The sequence below is a fragment of the Malania oleifera genome, chromosome 4, assembly GCF_029873635.1.
Source record: "Malania oleifera isolate guangnan ecotype guangnan chromosome 4, ASM2987363v1, whole genome shotgun sequence".
NCBI lineage: Eukaryota > Viridiplantae > Streptophyta > Magnoliopsida > Santalales > Ximeniaceae > Malania > Malania oleifera.
In genome coordinates this window covers 34,741,929-34,758,516 of record NC_080420.1, presented here as the reverse complement: position 1 = coordinate 34,758,516, position 16,588 = coordinate 34,741,929, and the positions used below count along the sequence as shown (strand labels likewise).

Below are 16,588 nucleotides of genomic sequence, written 5' to 3'. Positions count from 1 at the left end.
TCCTTGCAATCCACTCCATCCACTCTTGTGATCATTCTCTGTCCCCCTCCATATACAATAATATAGTAATGAGAACACTACTTGCTGTTTGAGCTCTCTGCCATTCGAAATTGTGCTCTCGAAATTAAAAAATACCTACAAGAAACACATAACCCTAACTTTTAAAAGTTATAAAATGTAATTATTATTTTATCTTAATATTTATAAGTTGCAACAAATGATAATCAATTCTATTACATATTAATATAATCATATTTATACTATATACATACATGATACTCTAATTTATCCCTTAAAAGCTCATGAATTCTACCTTTAGCATTGTTTTTATCCTTTAGATTGTACAACTGTCCTCAACTGCAATACTCATGGCAAGATAAAGTTTTTGCCTATATAAGGCTAAAACTTCTAATTTCACCTCAAACCAATGTTGGAATCATGAACAAGACTCCCTTTTGATATCATTTTTCACAAATAAAAAATTCATTGCTATAACTACCCATAATTGTTCCAAAACACCCCCATAACTATCATAATTACTCAAAATTTTTGCCGTAAAGAGTAAGAGAAGTATTAGAAGTATAATGAAAATTGTAGGGGTTGAATATTTTGGTAAACCTATAAAATTAAAACGGCTAACTTTAACAAAACCTACACAATATATGTTAAAATTTTTATTCTATATTTGGAGAGACAGTGGTATAATATTGTTTGAACCTGGGAAATGAGATTCTTATAAAAACTATCCACGAGAGAGTATGGGAAATTCTTATGTTCTTCCATTCGAATGAAATTGATGTTACTTATGCATATTAAATTCTAATATGAAAATTAAAAATAAAATGAGATGTTAAGGTTATGGACATTTCAAAATTTTGAAAGATATAAATTAAACGACCTTTAGAGGTACCTGTAGACCTTCACGAGCCAACACTATAAAATTAAAGATAAAATACTAGAATGAGATGAGGGGATTTTCTAAGGATCAATTTACAATACTCATTTTTTGGAAATTGCAGAAAAATATTATAGGAAGTTTAATCATCACCTCGCTCTCCCCTCCAATTTTCAAGTAAATTTAAATAAGATATTTTGGTTTGGGAAATATTTCATGATTCTCAAAAATATGATACATATGAGTCTATGATATTAAAACCATTAATTTTTACAAAAAAAAAAATAGCATATTGCAAATGATATTAAAATTATTGCAAACAAAATTAAAATAATATTTTAATATTATCATAATATTTTAATAGTCACAATTAATTTTTATACATTAAATCATCATGTATGCAATTTTTTTAAATGAAAAAAAAATTTAAATAAAATGTCATTTAAATTTAGAGGAATATTCTGAAAGTATTTTTAAATTGCTTAAAATTTTTATATATTATTTTGAAAAAAAATAATAGCTTCATAAACTCTCAACCTTTATAGATTTGGAACCACTTATAGAAAATAAAAAATACTTTTTCTAAAAAAATTATTTATTTAATAAAATATACTTATAAAATAAATAAATCCTTAATATAAGTACTTTTTCTATCATATTGTTAATTATTTTGAAAATTAGAAAATCAAAGCTTTTATAGGAATTTAAGGATACTTTGATCATTTTTATTATGTTTTAGTCTACCCTAAAAGCCACAATTTTACAAACTACACACAAAATCAAAACAAAATTCACGTAAATTAAAATCCAAACAATCAAATAAAATTTACACATTCATTGATTAAACATTCAAATAATTATGAAATTGAAGAAAAACCTTGACCTCAAAAATTTAGTGTTCCATGGATATTGAAACTAAATTCAACGATCATACGGATTGAAATCTGAACAATGAAATAAAATTTACATAATCATCAATTGCTCATTGAAATAAACATGAGATCAGATAAAAACCCGGCCCTAATATCAAAGAATTTAGGGTTCCACAAATCAGTAAATTTACTTCAATATCAGCAAAATCAAAGTACAATTCAACAATTTCTACTTCCAACTAGAAGCAATTTCAACTCAATTTTGTAAATGGAAGGAGAATTTAAGACTTAAAACAAGTGCAACGCTAGGGGAACACACCTTATCCTCTACACTGTTGTTGCTCATCTAGTGCCTGCACCCAGCATTCCCTTTCGCCCAACAATTAATCCACCTTATGAATGATAATAAAAATTCGCCAATTTTAGAAAATAGAAATTCATAAATATTCTGTGTCACGATCTATATATATGAAGAAATTTTAAATTTATATAAATGATTTGAACTTACACGTCTTTATAAGACAAATCCGTAACCCGGGTGAACCAAAAAGAGAATTCGTTGTAGAGTTGGGTTGGATACTATTATATATGTATATGTTTATTTTATTTAAGTATATACACACTCTTTAAAAATAAATATTTTTTCTATTTTTTTCATCTTCTAAAATGGTCATAGGTTCTCTAATTTTGTTATAAAAATTAAGTGAATAAAAACAAAATTTAAAATACATATTCTAATCTTTATTATGGAAACTCCTAATTTCATGAAGCAAACTTTACGAATGTACATCAGCCAATCTATATAATCAGGAAGCATAAATAAATATTTAATACTAAATATTAATGGACCACCGTCATATTGTATCCAACAATGACATCTCCGGTGGTGAAATTGGCCCAGTGTATCCGGGCGATTGCGTACCCGCGACCCAGTCGGAAAAGCCCCGATCCGCTGGCGATCGGCAACTCCCGGACCGGGTCTAAGGCCGGGTTCCGACCCAGAACGGTGACGCAGCTCCCGTCGTACGCTCCGTCCGTGAAGCAGAAGTTCATGGCCATGATCAGAGATAAAACTGCCTTCCCGGCGGACCCGTACAGCCCCTGTGCTCGCCCCACCAGCTTCGAGTTCGGGTCGGGTCCCTCCGTCAGCGGGTCGTCCGCCATGATCAAGGCGCCGAAGAGGGTCGGCGACTTGTCGGTGCCGGTGGCCCCTGCCACCCGGACGGCCGTCGGGTCATTCCCGCTCACAATATCGTGAAAGTAGAACTGGAGGGTGGTGGTGGTGGTGGCGGCGGCGGCAGCGGTGGTCTCCTTCTGTTTCTCAACACTCTTGGCCCAGGCCCATTGGGAGCCCCCATTCTCAAGGCTCTGAAGCGGCATCGGCATGGCTGCTGCCACAAGAGAGATTAACACAAAAGCTGCAATTGCCATCTCTCTCTCTCTCTCTCTCTCTCTCTCTCTCTCTCTCTCTCTCTTTTTCTGGCTCTCTCTCACATACCCTGTCTCTCCTTCATATAAAGGCGTAAGGGAACTGATTGTAAATAAAGAGTAAAGTTTATTTGCAGCCAGCATTCCTCTAGCATTGCACTTGTTTTAAAGTCTTAAATTCTCCTTCCATTTACAAAATTTGAGTTGAAATTGCTACTAGTTGGAAGTAGAAATTGTTGAATTGTACTTTGAATTTGCTGATTATGAACTAAATTTACTGATTTGGAGCCATACATACATTATTTTGTTTAGCAAAACTTTCTCATATATATATATATATATATATATATATATATATTCCTTTGCATTTTTTTTTCTTATTTCTTTCGCCATCGGACCCAAGCCACCCGATAATCGAATCAACCCAATCTAACACAAACTGCATCCTCAACAGTTTGACTAAAAATTGAAGTTTTATTGAAACGTCAAGATTGAATGGATGAACTTTTAGGTCCAACCTAGTCAAATTCAACACGAGAACACCCCTACTATGGATATCTAAAAATTAACAGTCCGTATAGAACTTAAAAAACTATTATAAAAAATGGAAAGAGAAAGTGAAAGTATCTTCTTTTTCTGAAAAAAAAAAAATAATGGTGATAAAAAAAATAAGAGAAAATTATATATAACTAATTAATGAATAAAATACTTTATTTTACATGTAGTAAATTTTATCTTTTAAAAAATATAATCTTAATTTAAAAAATGTTTACTCTGTATAATTTTAATATAAAAATAAAATATAATTTATAATTAATTTATTGTTATGCATTTTTTTTCTTTTTTCTTTTCTCAAACAAAATAATTAATATAAAATAATATTATTTTTGTAAAATGAATTTTCAAACATAATAATTAATATAATTATAACAATATTTTTTATTATAATATTCTTATTTTTTATTTTGTATTTTTATTTTTAATTATATTTTAAAATTTTTATTTGGTTCAACCACAAAAATAAGTATCTGTTCAATTAAGTTTTAGAGTAATCTAATTTTACAAATATTAACTAAATACGTTGCTACTTTTTAATTTTTAATTTTGTTGGTTTGTAGTTTTTGTTTGTAGTTTTTATTTTTCATAATTTTTTACATTGATAGCAAATGGTTCCTTAAAATTTAAGGTCAATCTAGAACTTAAAAAATCTTTTTGAAAATGAAAAGAAATGTGATATTTACCTTCTCCTTTCCTTTCTTCAAACAAACTCTTTTTTTTTTTTTTTATCTAAACAGATATCAAATATATAGTCACGGTTCGTGACTATCAGGGCCCACGTGACGAGCACATTTCTTTTCCTAGTACACTAACCACTAACCACTTCCTATTATATGCGTTTATGATGTCATGAGCCCATAATCTTAAGTATTTTATTTTAAAAATATACATTTTGATTAAAAATAATACTCACTCACAGTTGGTTTATAGCTTACAAATAAGCTCATAATTAAACATAATACTCGTAACTGGCATATATTTCTTTACATATATCAGTGATGTAAGCACTTTTAATGTGTAAGTTTTTGTAATTGAGTTTTATGAGATAAGACTGAATAGTATGGAACAAAACTAAGTATGATAGTTATCATATTCTTTGTTTAAATTATCATGTATAATAAAGCTAATCATTTGAAAGATTAAAAACAACCTGGGTTGAAAAAAAAAAAACAAAAAAAAAAATCTAAAAGAAGAAACTAAGGGCAGTCTTATCTTCATCTTCTTCTTCTTCTTCTATTTTATTTTATTTCATTTTTTGTTCCCTCACCACTCTTATTCTTTGAGGAGAGACCAAACTTACAAAAAACCCAACCAATCTACTTGCTGGCAAACCTCTCTTAAAGCCTAATTCTACCAAATAATGTAACAAGAATTCCTAATTAATAATAAATATGTTTCTATCTTCAACAAGTATATTTTAATTTATTAAATTGTCAGTATTATAAGAAAATATATCACGTAACTCCTTGCATTAAATTATTTGATTTTTATTAAAGGTTAATTTTATTAGTGAAATGTTTAAATAATTTCTCCGACAAAATTAGGTCAAAAAAGACATGGGTGGACTATGCTTACATTTGATGCCCTTTAAATTTCAATTCCACTTGTTGAAAAATGTAAATAAACTACCAATATTAATGGTGAGAATGGGTAGTGGCATGGCCCATGAAAATGAGATTTGTTTATAAGTGAGGATGGGAGAGTGTTTGGTTTGGAAATATGATATTTATGATATTTCTTATTTATTTGGGGATCAGATTGAGATTCATTTTTATAATAATTTCATTTTGTTTGCGAATCAAGGCTTCTAACAAAAAAACAAAAAAATAAAAGTTTTTCTATGCTAGTTAAGTTTTATAGGAATATTATTTTTATAAAATTTTACTTTTGGGATTAAATATCCTCACTATTTTAACTAATTCAATATTAATGCCCTAATAATATCATATTATTATACGATATTATTATCTATACTATCGTAAAGGGGATTGTTGTGCAAATTAATGCGTAGCAAAAAAAACCATATTATGTAATGCAGCCACTAAGGATGAAAAATATGAAGAACACAATCACAGAGATAATAAGAAAGGAAAATAAATAATGACACAAGAATTAACGTGATTTAGTAGATTGCCTACATCCAAGAGAGCAAGCGTCGACGGAAGTTCACTATCAATCAAAACATGGGTTACAACATTGTATTGATGCTAACCTTACACGTACAGAGGAATTAAAAAGTTCCCTAAATACCAATGTATTAATCCTCAAAGGATTTACCTCTGAATCCCACACCTATTGATCTTCTCAATTTAAAATTCAAAAACAGCGCCGGAAAAATCGTTGACAGTTTCAGTAAACCATCAACGGTTTCTTACTAAGATTGAAACCGTCGAGGGTTTCAGACAAAAAGTTGACGGTTTCAGACAAAACAATGACAATTTCAAATAAAACGTCAATAGTTTCAGACAAAACGTTGACGGTTTCAAACAAAATGTCAACAGCTTCAAACAAAACGTCGACGGTTTTTTCTTAAGCCTGAACCATCGATGTAACCGTCGACCATTTCTTCATGCAGACTAGATTCCTACTTTTTCCACAATATGAGCCACATACTACAATAATCTCCACCTTGGCGAATATTCATCCCCTTAGGAGGAAACGAAAAACATAACCCGCAGCTCCACCTGGGACAATAGGTTGGGACGTCTCCCATCTAACAATTAGAGGCGTTAATCAAGTCCATGTTGGTATATATATGTGAAATGCTCACCTCCCACGAGTTGATTGGTACACTTACCTGACGTATGACTCAGATGAGGCCGAAGTAGTAGACAACAATGGTATTATGAAGACAGAAGATGTTCCCCTCTGAGACACGGGGGTTCAAGGGTAGCGCCACTGGTGGGGGGGTATGGGGGGCAATGCCTCCCAGACGGCGGGGTCTAGGGACTGGCAACTGAGCGATGGCTACCAGTGTGAATGGCGGCCGCTGTTTGTGAATAATGGCCACCAGTGTGAATGGTGGCCATGGTAGGTGAGCCATCGCCACCTGCTATGGTTGGTGAGCCACCACCACTTACCATGATAGCATTTTCAATGTAACATACATTATTATGTTTAGCAAAACTTTCTCATATATATATATATATATATATATATATATATATATATACCTTTGCATTTTTTTTCTTATTTATTTTGCCATTGGATTTGAGCCACCCAAAAATCGAATTGACCCAATCTAACACAAACTGCATCCTCAATGGTTTGACTTAAAATTGAATTTTTATTAAAACGTCAAGATTGAATTGATTGAACTTTTAGGTCCAACCTAATCAAATTCAACCTATGAACACCCCTACTATGGATATCTAAAAATTTATAGTCGATCTAGAACTTAAAAAATATATATATAAAAAATGAAAAGAGAAAGTGACAGTATTGACCCTATGGGTCATACCCTGTTTTGATTATGACAAATACTTAAGTATTTGATGAATTTAAAGTTTGTGTGCAGGATCATACTAACAGGATCACATTGATAGCATGCAACAACTTGAAGAAGAAAGAAGACCCCAGCATATTTATTTGTTATATTTTCATATTTGGGTTTATAATATTTAAATTCAAAAGGGTCTGTAATAATGAGTACATCTTGCATGTAGGGACTTATAAGCTCAAGACCATAAATGGACCATAGGGATCACCTTTCGATGCCAGATTTTTAAGGTATATGCTGAAAGGCCTTAGATCGACCATAGGAACCACAATATTGAATGAAAATGGCCTCCAAAATCTTAGTGCTGATTATCATGTGAATATGGGAAACTTTATAAGAATAAAAAGACTGAAATGCACAAAAAGGGCATTTTCGGTCGACCGAACTTCTACACGTAGAACTCTTTGGTCAACCGAACCTCCACCGGGTCAACAGTTTGACCCTTTGGTCAACCAACCTTAAAATGAGCTGCAACGCTCTGGTCGACCGAACTAACATGTGGGGAGATTCCAACGCCCTGGTCGACCAAACATTCAATTCAAAAATTGCTTGGTCCACCGAATACCAAAGCTAGGTCAACCGAACCCAAAATAGTTAAACGAACCTCAGAGATTTGGAAATCGCCTTATGAATGCTCAACCATCTTCTCAGTTCAAAATTGTCCTAGTCGACCGAACTGAGCACCTCGGTCAACCAAACCATAAAAATGGTCGATTGAACCTCTCGAGTTCCTTGATTTTTACCGAGGTTAAAACGGGATTATTTAGGTTAAACTTATTTAAAACTTTTTTAATTATTACCCCTATGCCCCCAACGGTCATAATTTTGCCTATGTCTATATATATAAGCTCATTTGCAAATATTAGCAAAAAGGATTAAGCCAAAACTCTCTAAAAAATCCTAAACCCTATTTTGCTATACTAAGCTCATACACTCAAATACTTTCATTCCTTTGATATATCTAGCATTGTGAGTGTTTTATTCATAGAGTATTATTGCTAGAAACCTTCACTTGTTATTGTGCATTTGATTTTTATTTGAGGGTTAAACAAAAAAATTTTCCCCTTGATTTTATATAGTAAATCTTTGGTTAGGAAAAATTCTCATACCTTTATGGGTTTTTGCATTATCATATCACTGTAAGACTTATTAGAGCTTATATTTTGCGTGTAAAAATATTTTTACAAAATCATATTTGAATATCTCTTTGTGCTTTGATATTGAGAAAAACCATTTTTGAGATATTCTAAATTTCCATTGGCTTGAATCTTTGAAACTCTAAACGTTGATTGAGATTTATCTTTACTTAGTTTCAAAGATTAGCTTGTTAATACACTCTTGTGTTTGATTGAACATTGATATTAGGAGTGTTATTGCACACGCATTGCACTGAGCTTATAGTTCCTACATTATTGGTGTGCATTGATTATATTGTGTGTAGTGGTACATATCTACTTATGTAAGAAGCATTTCCGTGTACATAAATTTTCATATATTTTGTATTCTAAGCGTGGGCCTGAAGAGGGAGACTAACCCTGTTGAATAGTCCTGGATTGGCTTAGATCCGATTAGAAAAGTTAAATGCACTATCCTAGTAAGGTATAGGTTGAGGTCAGCCCCATTAATTAACCTAGTTGTAATCGGTGCCGCTCCACCCCTTAAGTGAGCATTAATAGAATTATCAGACTTGCGAGTTAGAGTTGGGGACGTAGGCACAGTTGGCCAAACCCCGATAACATATCGTGTGTGCACTGCTTATATTTTTGCAATTTACATTCCTGTACATGTATGTTATTCTGTGAATGCCGCGCATGATTTAATTTCCGCACATTTTATTTTTTTTTGCACATTTGGGTTTATGAGTATATAGACAAACCTTAGGTTGAGTATTACTACTGCTTATTTGAGCATACCTAGGAAGAAATTTAAATAAACAATTCACCTCCCTCTTAGGAATACACCATTCCTAACAGAAAGTATTTTTTAAAAAAAATAAAAAAAAAACGGTGATAAAAAATGAGAAAAAATTATATAGAACAAATTAATGAATAAAAAATTTTATTTTATGTGTAGTAAATTTTATCTTTTAAAAAATTTAATCTTAATTGAAAAAATGTTTACTCTGTATAATTTAAAATAAAAATAGAATATAATTTATAATTAATTTATTGTTATGTATTTTCTTTTCTTTTTTCTTTTCTCAAACAAAATCATTAATATAAAATAATATTATTTTTGTAAAATGAATTTTCAAACATAATAATTAATATAATTAAAACAATATTTTTTATTATAATATTCTTATTTTTTATTTTGACTTTTTTTATTTTTAATTATATTTTAAAATTTTTATTTGGTTCAACCACAAAAATGAGTATATGTTCAATCAAGTTTTAGTGTAATCTAATTTTACAAATATTAACTAAATAGGTTGCTAATTTTTAATTTTTAATTTTGTTGGCTTGTAGTTTTTGTTTGTAGTTTTTATCATAATTTTTTACATTGATAGAAAATGGTTCCTTAAAATTTAATGCCAATCTAACTTAAAAAATATTTTTAAAAATGAAAAGAAATGTGATATTTAGTTTCTCCTTTCCTTTCTTGAAACAAACTCTTTTTTTTTTTTTTTTTTAATATAAACAGAAATCAAATATATAGTCGCGGCTTCTGACTATCAGGGCCCACGTGACAAGAGATAGCCAGATGCAATATTCTAGCCTGCACCTAGTACACTAACCCCTTCCTATTATGTGGGTTTATGATGTCATGAGCCCATAATCTTAAGTATTTTTTTTAAATATACATTTTGATTAAAAAAAGACTCACTCAAAGTTGGTTTATAGCTTATAAATAAACTCATAATTAAATATAATACTCATAATGGGATATATTTCTTTACATACCTACGTGGTGTAAGAGCTTTAAGTGTGTAAGTTTTTGTAATTAAGGATTATGAGATAAGACTAAATGGTATAACTAGCTATGATAGTTATCATATTCCATGTTTAAATTATCATGTATAATAAGCTAATCATTTGAAAGATTAAAACAACCTTGGTTGGAAAAAAAAAAACTAAAAGAAGAAACTAAGGGCAGTCTTATCTTCTTCTTCTTCTTCTTCAATTTTTTTTTTTTTTTTTTTGGGTTCATTCTCCACACTTATTCTTTGAGGAGAGACCAAACTTACTCAAAATCCAACGAATCTACTTGGTGACAAAACTCTCTTAATGCCCAATTTTACAAAATATTGTAACAAGAATCCCTAATTAATAATAAATATGTTTCTATCTTCAACAAGCATATTTTAATTTATTAAATTGTCAATATTATAAGAAAATATATCACGTAACTCCTTGCATTAAACTATTTGATTTTTTTAAAAGTTAATTTTATTAAGTGAAATGTTTAAATAATTTCACCGACAAAATTAGGTCAAAAAAGATATCGGTGGGCTATGCTTACATTTGATGCCCTTTAAATATTAATTCCACTTGTTCAAAAATGTAAATAAACTACTTATATTAGGTGAGAATGGGTAGTGGCATGGCCCATGAAAATGAGATTTGATTATAAGTGAGGATGGGAGAGTGTTTGGTTTGGAAATATGGCATTTATGATATTTCTTGTTTATTTGAGGATCAGAATAAGATTCATTTTTGTAATAATTTCATTTTGTTTGCAAATCAAGGCTTCTAACAAAAAAATAAAAATTTTTCTATGTTGGTTAAGTTTTATAGGAATATTTTTTTAAAAAAAATTTTACTTTTGGGATTAAATATCCTCACTATTTAATTGATTCAATATTAATGTCTGTTGACCTTACAAGTCACGCCCGATTTTAATTATGACAAATACTCATTGTATCTTATGGGTGTTTGAGGTTTTGTATAGGAACTAAGATTGTTAAGATCAAGATGGGCACAAAACAGGTAAAGCCTGAAGACCAATTATTGTTTTCAATTGTAATATATTTCATTTGTGAAAATTGGTCTGTAATAGTAATTAGGTGTCTGGTTTGTAATAAGTTCACACACATCACATGCATGATTTATTACGTAAGTTCAAAACAAACCATAACCTAAAGTGACCTAGAATGACGGTTGACCGACACCGAATTTTTTCGGTGTCTTCAAAATTGGACCCAAAGTGACCTTAGGACACTCACCTTTGCACTTGCATGTATTAGAAACTTGAATAGGGTGAATGTGTATTGAAACGGGACCGAAATATACACTTGGTGCACTTTCGGTCGACCGGCCAAGGCAGTTCATTCTGCCCCGGTCAACCGAAACAGGCCTGAGTCAACAGTTGACCAAGGCCCTGGTCGACCGAACCAGTATAGTTCAAAACCCCCCGATCGACTAAAACCCCCTCGGGTCAACAATTTGACCATCTGGTTGACCGAGCCAAAAATGAATACCAACTACCTGGTCGACTGAGGGTCCTCGGGAAAAATCTCAACAGTCTAGTCGACCAAACCAGTCAGTTCAAAATTGACCGATCGCCTAAACCTCGGAGAAATGGGAAATCACCCACTTTCGGTCAATCGAGTCTTCAGTTCAAAAACATCCTAGCCGACCGAACCATATGAGATCTGGTCGACCGAAACTGTTCTAGTCAATCGGACCTCTCGGGTTGCCCTGATTTTTACTGTGATTAAATATTTTTTAAATAGGGTTAAAATATTTGAAATGTCATTCAACTTTCCTAATAGTGCTCAATAGGTCCCTAACGGTCATAACTTGTCCCATGTCTATATATATGAGATCATTTGTGCAATAGCAAGATTTTTAGCCACTTTGATTAGGAGAAATTCTATGAAATTTCCAAATCTTATAATACTCATATCTAAGCCCCAACCACTCATACTTACCTTCTCTTATTGCTAAAACTCTCTGTAAGTTGATTGAGTGCTTGATTAGAAAGGTTTGCTCTCCCATTCTGATTAGATTGATTTGATTTTTACGAGAGTTAATCTTTAGTGTTCTTAGAGGACTTTATTAATAAGTCTCTCCTAAGAAGACTTTTATAAAACTTTTGAGTATTGTATATTCATTGCAATATCTTGAGAAATTTGTATTTGTTTTTAGATTGCAAAAACTTCTCAAACATTTTCAAATATCTATTATGCCTTTATCTTGAAAAATATTTGAAGAGATATTTGTTTATGTGATAAAATCTTTGTTGCAATATTCATTAACTCATATATCCTTTGCTGAATATAAAGATTGAATATCTTTTTTCAAACCAAACATATACTTTACTAGAGCATCATACGATTGAGAAAACCCGCTCATTAAAATATACATATATATATATATATGTATGTATATATTTTGTCTGGCTAGTATTTTGTGTGAACTGTTAGATTGAGCACATATTGTGATACAAAGATCATACTGGTTGATACTCTCACGCACTCATTACACTGATAGTAAATATATATATTTGAGAGTAGACGACACTGAGCTTACATATTAGATCATATTGTGGTGTATGTAATTGCGCATATTTGGGTACATATCTGCTTTACCCGAAAGCACAATCATTGTACCGTTTCATTTATTGAGAAAAACTGTTGTATTCCAGGAACGGGCCTAAAAAGGGAGACTAGCCCTGGAATAGTCTCAAATTGGCTTAGACCCGGTTAGGAAAGTTAGGTGCACCATCCTGTTAAGGCATGTAAGTTGAGGTCAGCCCCGCTAATTGACCTGGTTAAGGTTGAGGTCAGCCCTATGCTAATTGACCTGGTTGTAATCGGTGCCGCTCCTCCCTTAAGTGAGCTATTAGTGAAATCCTTGGGCTTGAGAGCTAGAGGCGGGGACGTAGACATAGTTGGCCGAACCCCGATAACATATCGTGTGTTTGTTTATAATTTACGCACTTTATATTTACCGCACGTGTATGTTATTATGTGAATGATGCGCTTAAATTAAATTTTTGTATATCATATTTGTCGGCGTATTTGGAACTGCATAGAAAGACCCTAGGTTGTAATATTTTGCTAACACCTAGTTCAACCTACGAGAAAAGTTTAAAATTCCAATTCACCCCCCCTATTGGGAATACACCAATTCTAATAATTGGTATCAGAGTCTCGTTGCACTTGACTTAAACATTTTTGCAAAAAGATCGCAATGACTCACATTGGTGTATCCCCATTCGATGAGGGACAGTCACTTTCCAGTCCTCCAGTATTTTGTGGTGTCGACTACACCATGTGGAAAGTTAGAATGACCATATTTTTGAATTTTATGGACTGGAGGGTCTGGCTTGTGACTGCCAGAGAAGATGTGTACAAAGAAATGAGAATGATTTTAATATGCTTAGTTCTAATGTCATGGACATGTTATATCTTGTATTAGATTCTAATATTTTTGTTGAGTTTGTGGCATATCAGATTGCACAGGAAATCTGGGATGAACTGGAAAAGAAATATGGAAAATCCTAGGAAAAGGAGATAGTGACTCCTCCGAATGCTCCAAGCTCAAATGATCTGGAGAAGTTAAATCATGAGCTAGAAATCAACGAAGAGGTATATGATTCTCACTCTAGCTTGTTTGATGGCTTTTGTGATGAATGTTGTGATGGGTCATGTACTGAATCATCTTTTGATAATACTATAAAAGGTTTATGCGATGTTTACTATGAAAAATCTTGTGATGAATCATCTGTTTGCTCATGTGATATTTACTGTGATGATTCTCGTACCAAATCATGTGATGTATCAAATTCTGAATCATCTGAGAATATTTGTGATAGTCTTGTTGAACATGCATGCAATGATTCATATGAAAACTATTGTGTTAATTCTTTTGATGAATCATGTGCTGATTTGAACATTAAAAGCATGTTGTCGCATGAAAAACTAGAAAAAGAATTTATTAAAAATGCACAAGTTTCTAGTTAGAATTTCTAAGCATAAAATACTTTTGAAGAGTGAGAACAAAAGAATAGCAAAACAATTAAAGGGGTTGGAAAATTTTCATGCTATTCTTGAAAAGAAAAGGATTAAGAAGATATTGAAAATTGCATGCTTGGATGAAGAAATAGATGATTATTCTAGACTTATACTCAAAGATAAAAATGATAAGAATAATCATAATAAACCCTTTGGACCTAAAAGGAAAACTTGTTTCAATAAGGGTTCATATTATAAGTCCCATAGTCATATGTCGTCAAAAAAAAATAAAACAAGTAAGCATAATCTGTCACATGCATATATTTTTCGCTTATCTTGTAAAATGAAAGGGCGTATCCGACTTAGAAATGATAGAAGCATGGACAAAGAAATGATGTGGGTTATTATGAAAGCAAACCCCGTAGGTCCTAAGGAAAAATGGATTTAAATTAACATTACTTTATTAAATGATTCCTTAGATCCTAGGTTTAAGTTTATGGGGTTGTGATGACTATAGGCTTGGGAAGTGATTGTTGTTTAAAATGAAATCTTAGTATATACACTCACTAAACTATCTTGTTATACTAAGACTCTTTATACACTTCCAAATGGACATGGCATCTCTGCCTAGTACTTAATTCTAAATGCTTAACCCATGCCGACATGAAAATCATAAGGTTAAGCAGTAATTGTCCTTTGCACAAAATTGAGTTTTAGGGTTCCATCTTATATCTTATATCACCATACCCTAAACTCACTTTTAAACATGAAAAGCCTAAATTGAAATCAAGTCACCACTCTAGGCTTAAAGCACCATTGATCATAAATGACTAATGCATATTAAGTGCTTCTCATAGCTATAACCAAATTAAAGGTATCTTCTAGGGAATTGGTCCCTTTAAATTTAAGCTGCAAATCCTTTAATTCTAGTTTATCTTATCCATAGGAAGTCCTTACCAAACCATCACACTTGGTGAGGTCTCACCCATTCCTTGGTTCATATCCTTGCTCCTCTATGTCATCATTTCTATAGGATACTCTCCAATCACCAAAGAGCATAGTTAAGAAAAGCCTCATACTCCTTAGTGCTTGGTGCCCAAAATAGGTCAATAAGTCAATTCTTGGTACGCACCTCATTTGAGCAATATCTCTTCACCAAGAATCCCTGAGAATCATATTTATGTTGCAATATATCAAATATGGACCTAAGGGAGAACTTGGCATCAAAATCAGGCAAAATCGAGAAAATTAACTATGCTCAGTCGACCAAGCATTGCAGGTGTAAATTCTCCCGATCGACCGAACGATGTTGACTTTGACCCTCACAGTCGACCGAAACTCAGTGACCATATATTCCCACGGTCGACCGAAACTTTCAGTTTTCCCCTGGTTGACCGAACATGGTCACAGTACTCCCTCTCGGTCGACCGACCCTCCCAACTCATTTTCTTTTTGGTTGACCGAACAGTGTCTGTGCCTGGGGAAGTTCAAGCGTCAGTCGACCATATCTACTTTTGGTCGACTAAGCTACGGTATATATATATATATATATATATATATATATATATATATATATATATGTTTTCTTCATTTTCAGCTCCCTTGCGCGAAATTCTTGAGAGATCCTTCACCCCTTCCTTGTATTTCCAAACATCCAAGCCTCACATCCTTACCACCATGGCACACATTGAAGCCCACGACATTGCACACACCAAGGATAAGTTCTTTCTTTTAGAGAGGTGCAAAGTCAGATACATACGAGAGTTCCATCCCAAGGAGACAATATTAGGTAAGATCCTCGATCTGGACTTCATGAATCAATACTTTAGCAATATAATGGATATGTTCGAGTATCAGGGGTGGAAAATGTTTATTTCCTACCAACCTTGGGGTCATTACCCAAGTTGTGTCCTCTTCTATTTTTTCTACTTGTTGTCCTTTCGCCATTGAAGTTCATCTAGTGAGTGCATTGTTGGATAGATTATTGTAATATGATTATTGTAATAAAACTTTGTGTTTTCTCTTCAATCATTTCTTTAAATCAGATCTTGGTGTTGTTATTTTACATTCCTAGTAATGCTTGATCTTGTCTATGGTAATAGGCTTTGTCAACATGTCTGCTGCATTCTCAGAAGTGTAACTTTCTTAAGCAGTAGTTCACCAAAAGAGACCAATTCCCTAATCTTGTGAAACCCCACGACTATGTGTTTGGTCCTCGCATGATACACCTGGTTCTTTTCCAAATAAATGGCACTCTTACTATCACAATGCAGATGAGCTCCACCTTGCTAAATACCCAGCTCCTTGACCAATCCTGTAAGCCACAACACTTCCTTGATAGCCTCAGCTGCTACCATATACTCTGACTCAATTGTAGATAGTGCAACTAAAGAATAAACCATGGACCTCCAACAAATAAGACCTCCCACAAGGAT

General features: G+C 32.5%; 1 protein-coding gene across 1 annotated transcript; it reads right to left on the bottom strand.

Annotated features, from left to right (window-relative positions):
- Window positions 1-2,486: 2,486 nt before the first annotated feature.
- Window positions 2,487-3,486, bottom strand: LOC131154210 (dirigent protein 23-like). The gene has a single exon (XM_058106828.1). The coding sequence runs from the start codon at window positions 3,337-3,339 to the stop codon at window positions 2,608-2,610; it is 732 nt and encodes a 243-aa protein (XP_057962811.1). The 5' UTR covers window positions 3,340-3,486; the 3' UTR covers window positions 2,487-2,607.
- Between the last annotated feature and the right edge of the window lie 13,102 nt (window positions 3,487-16,588).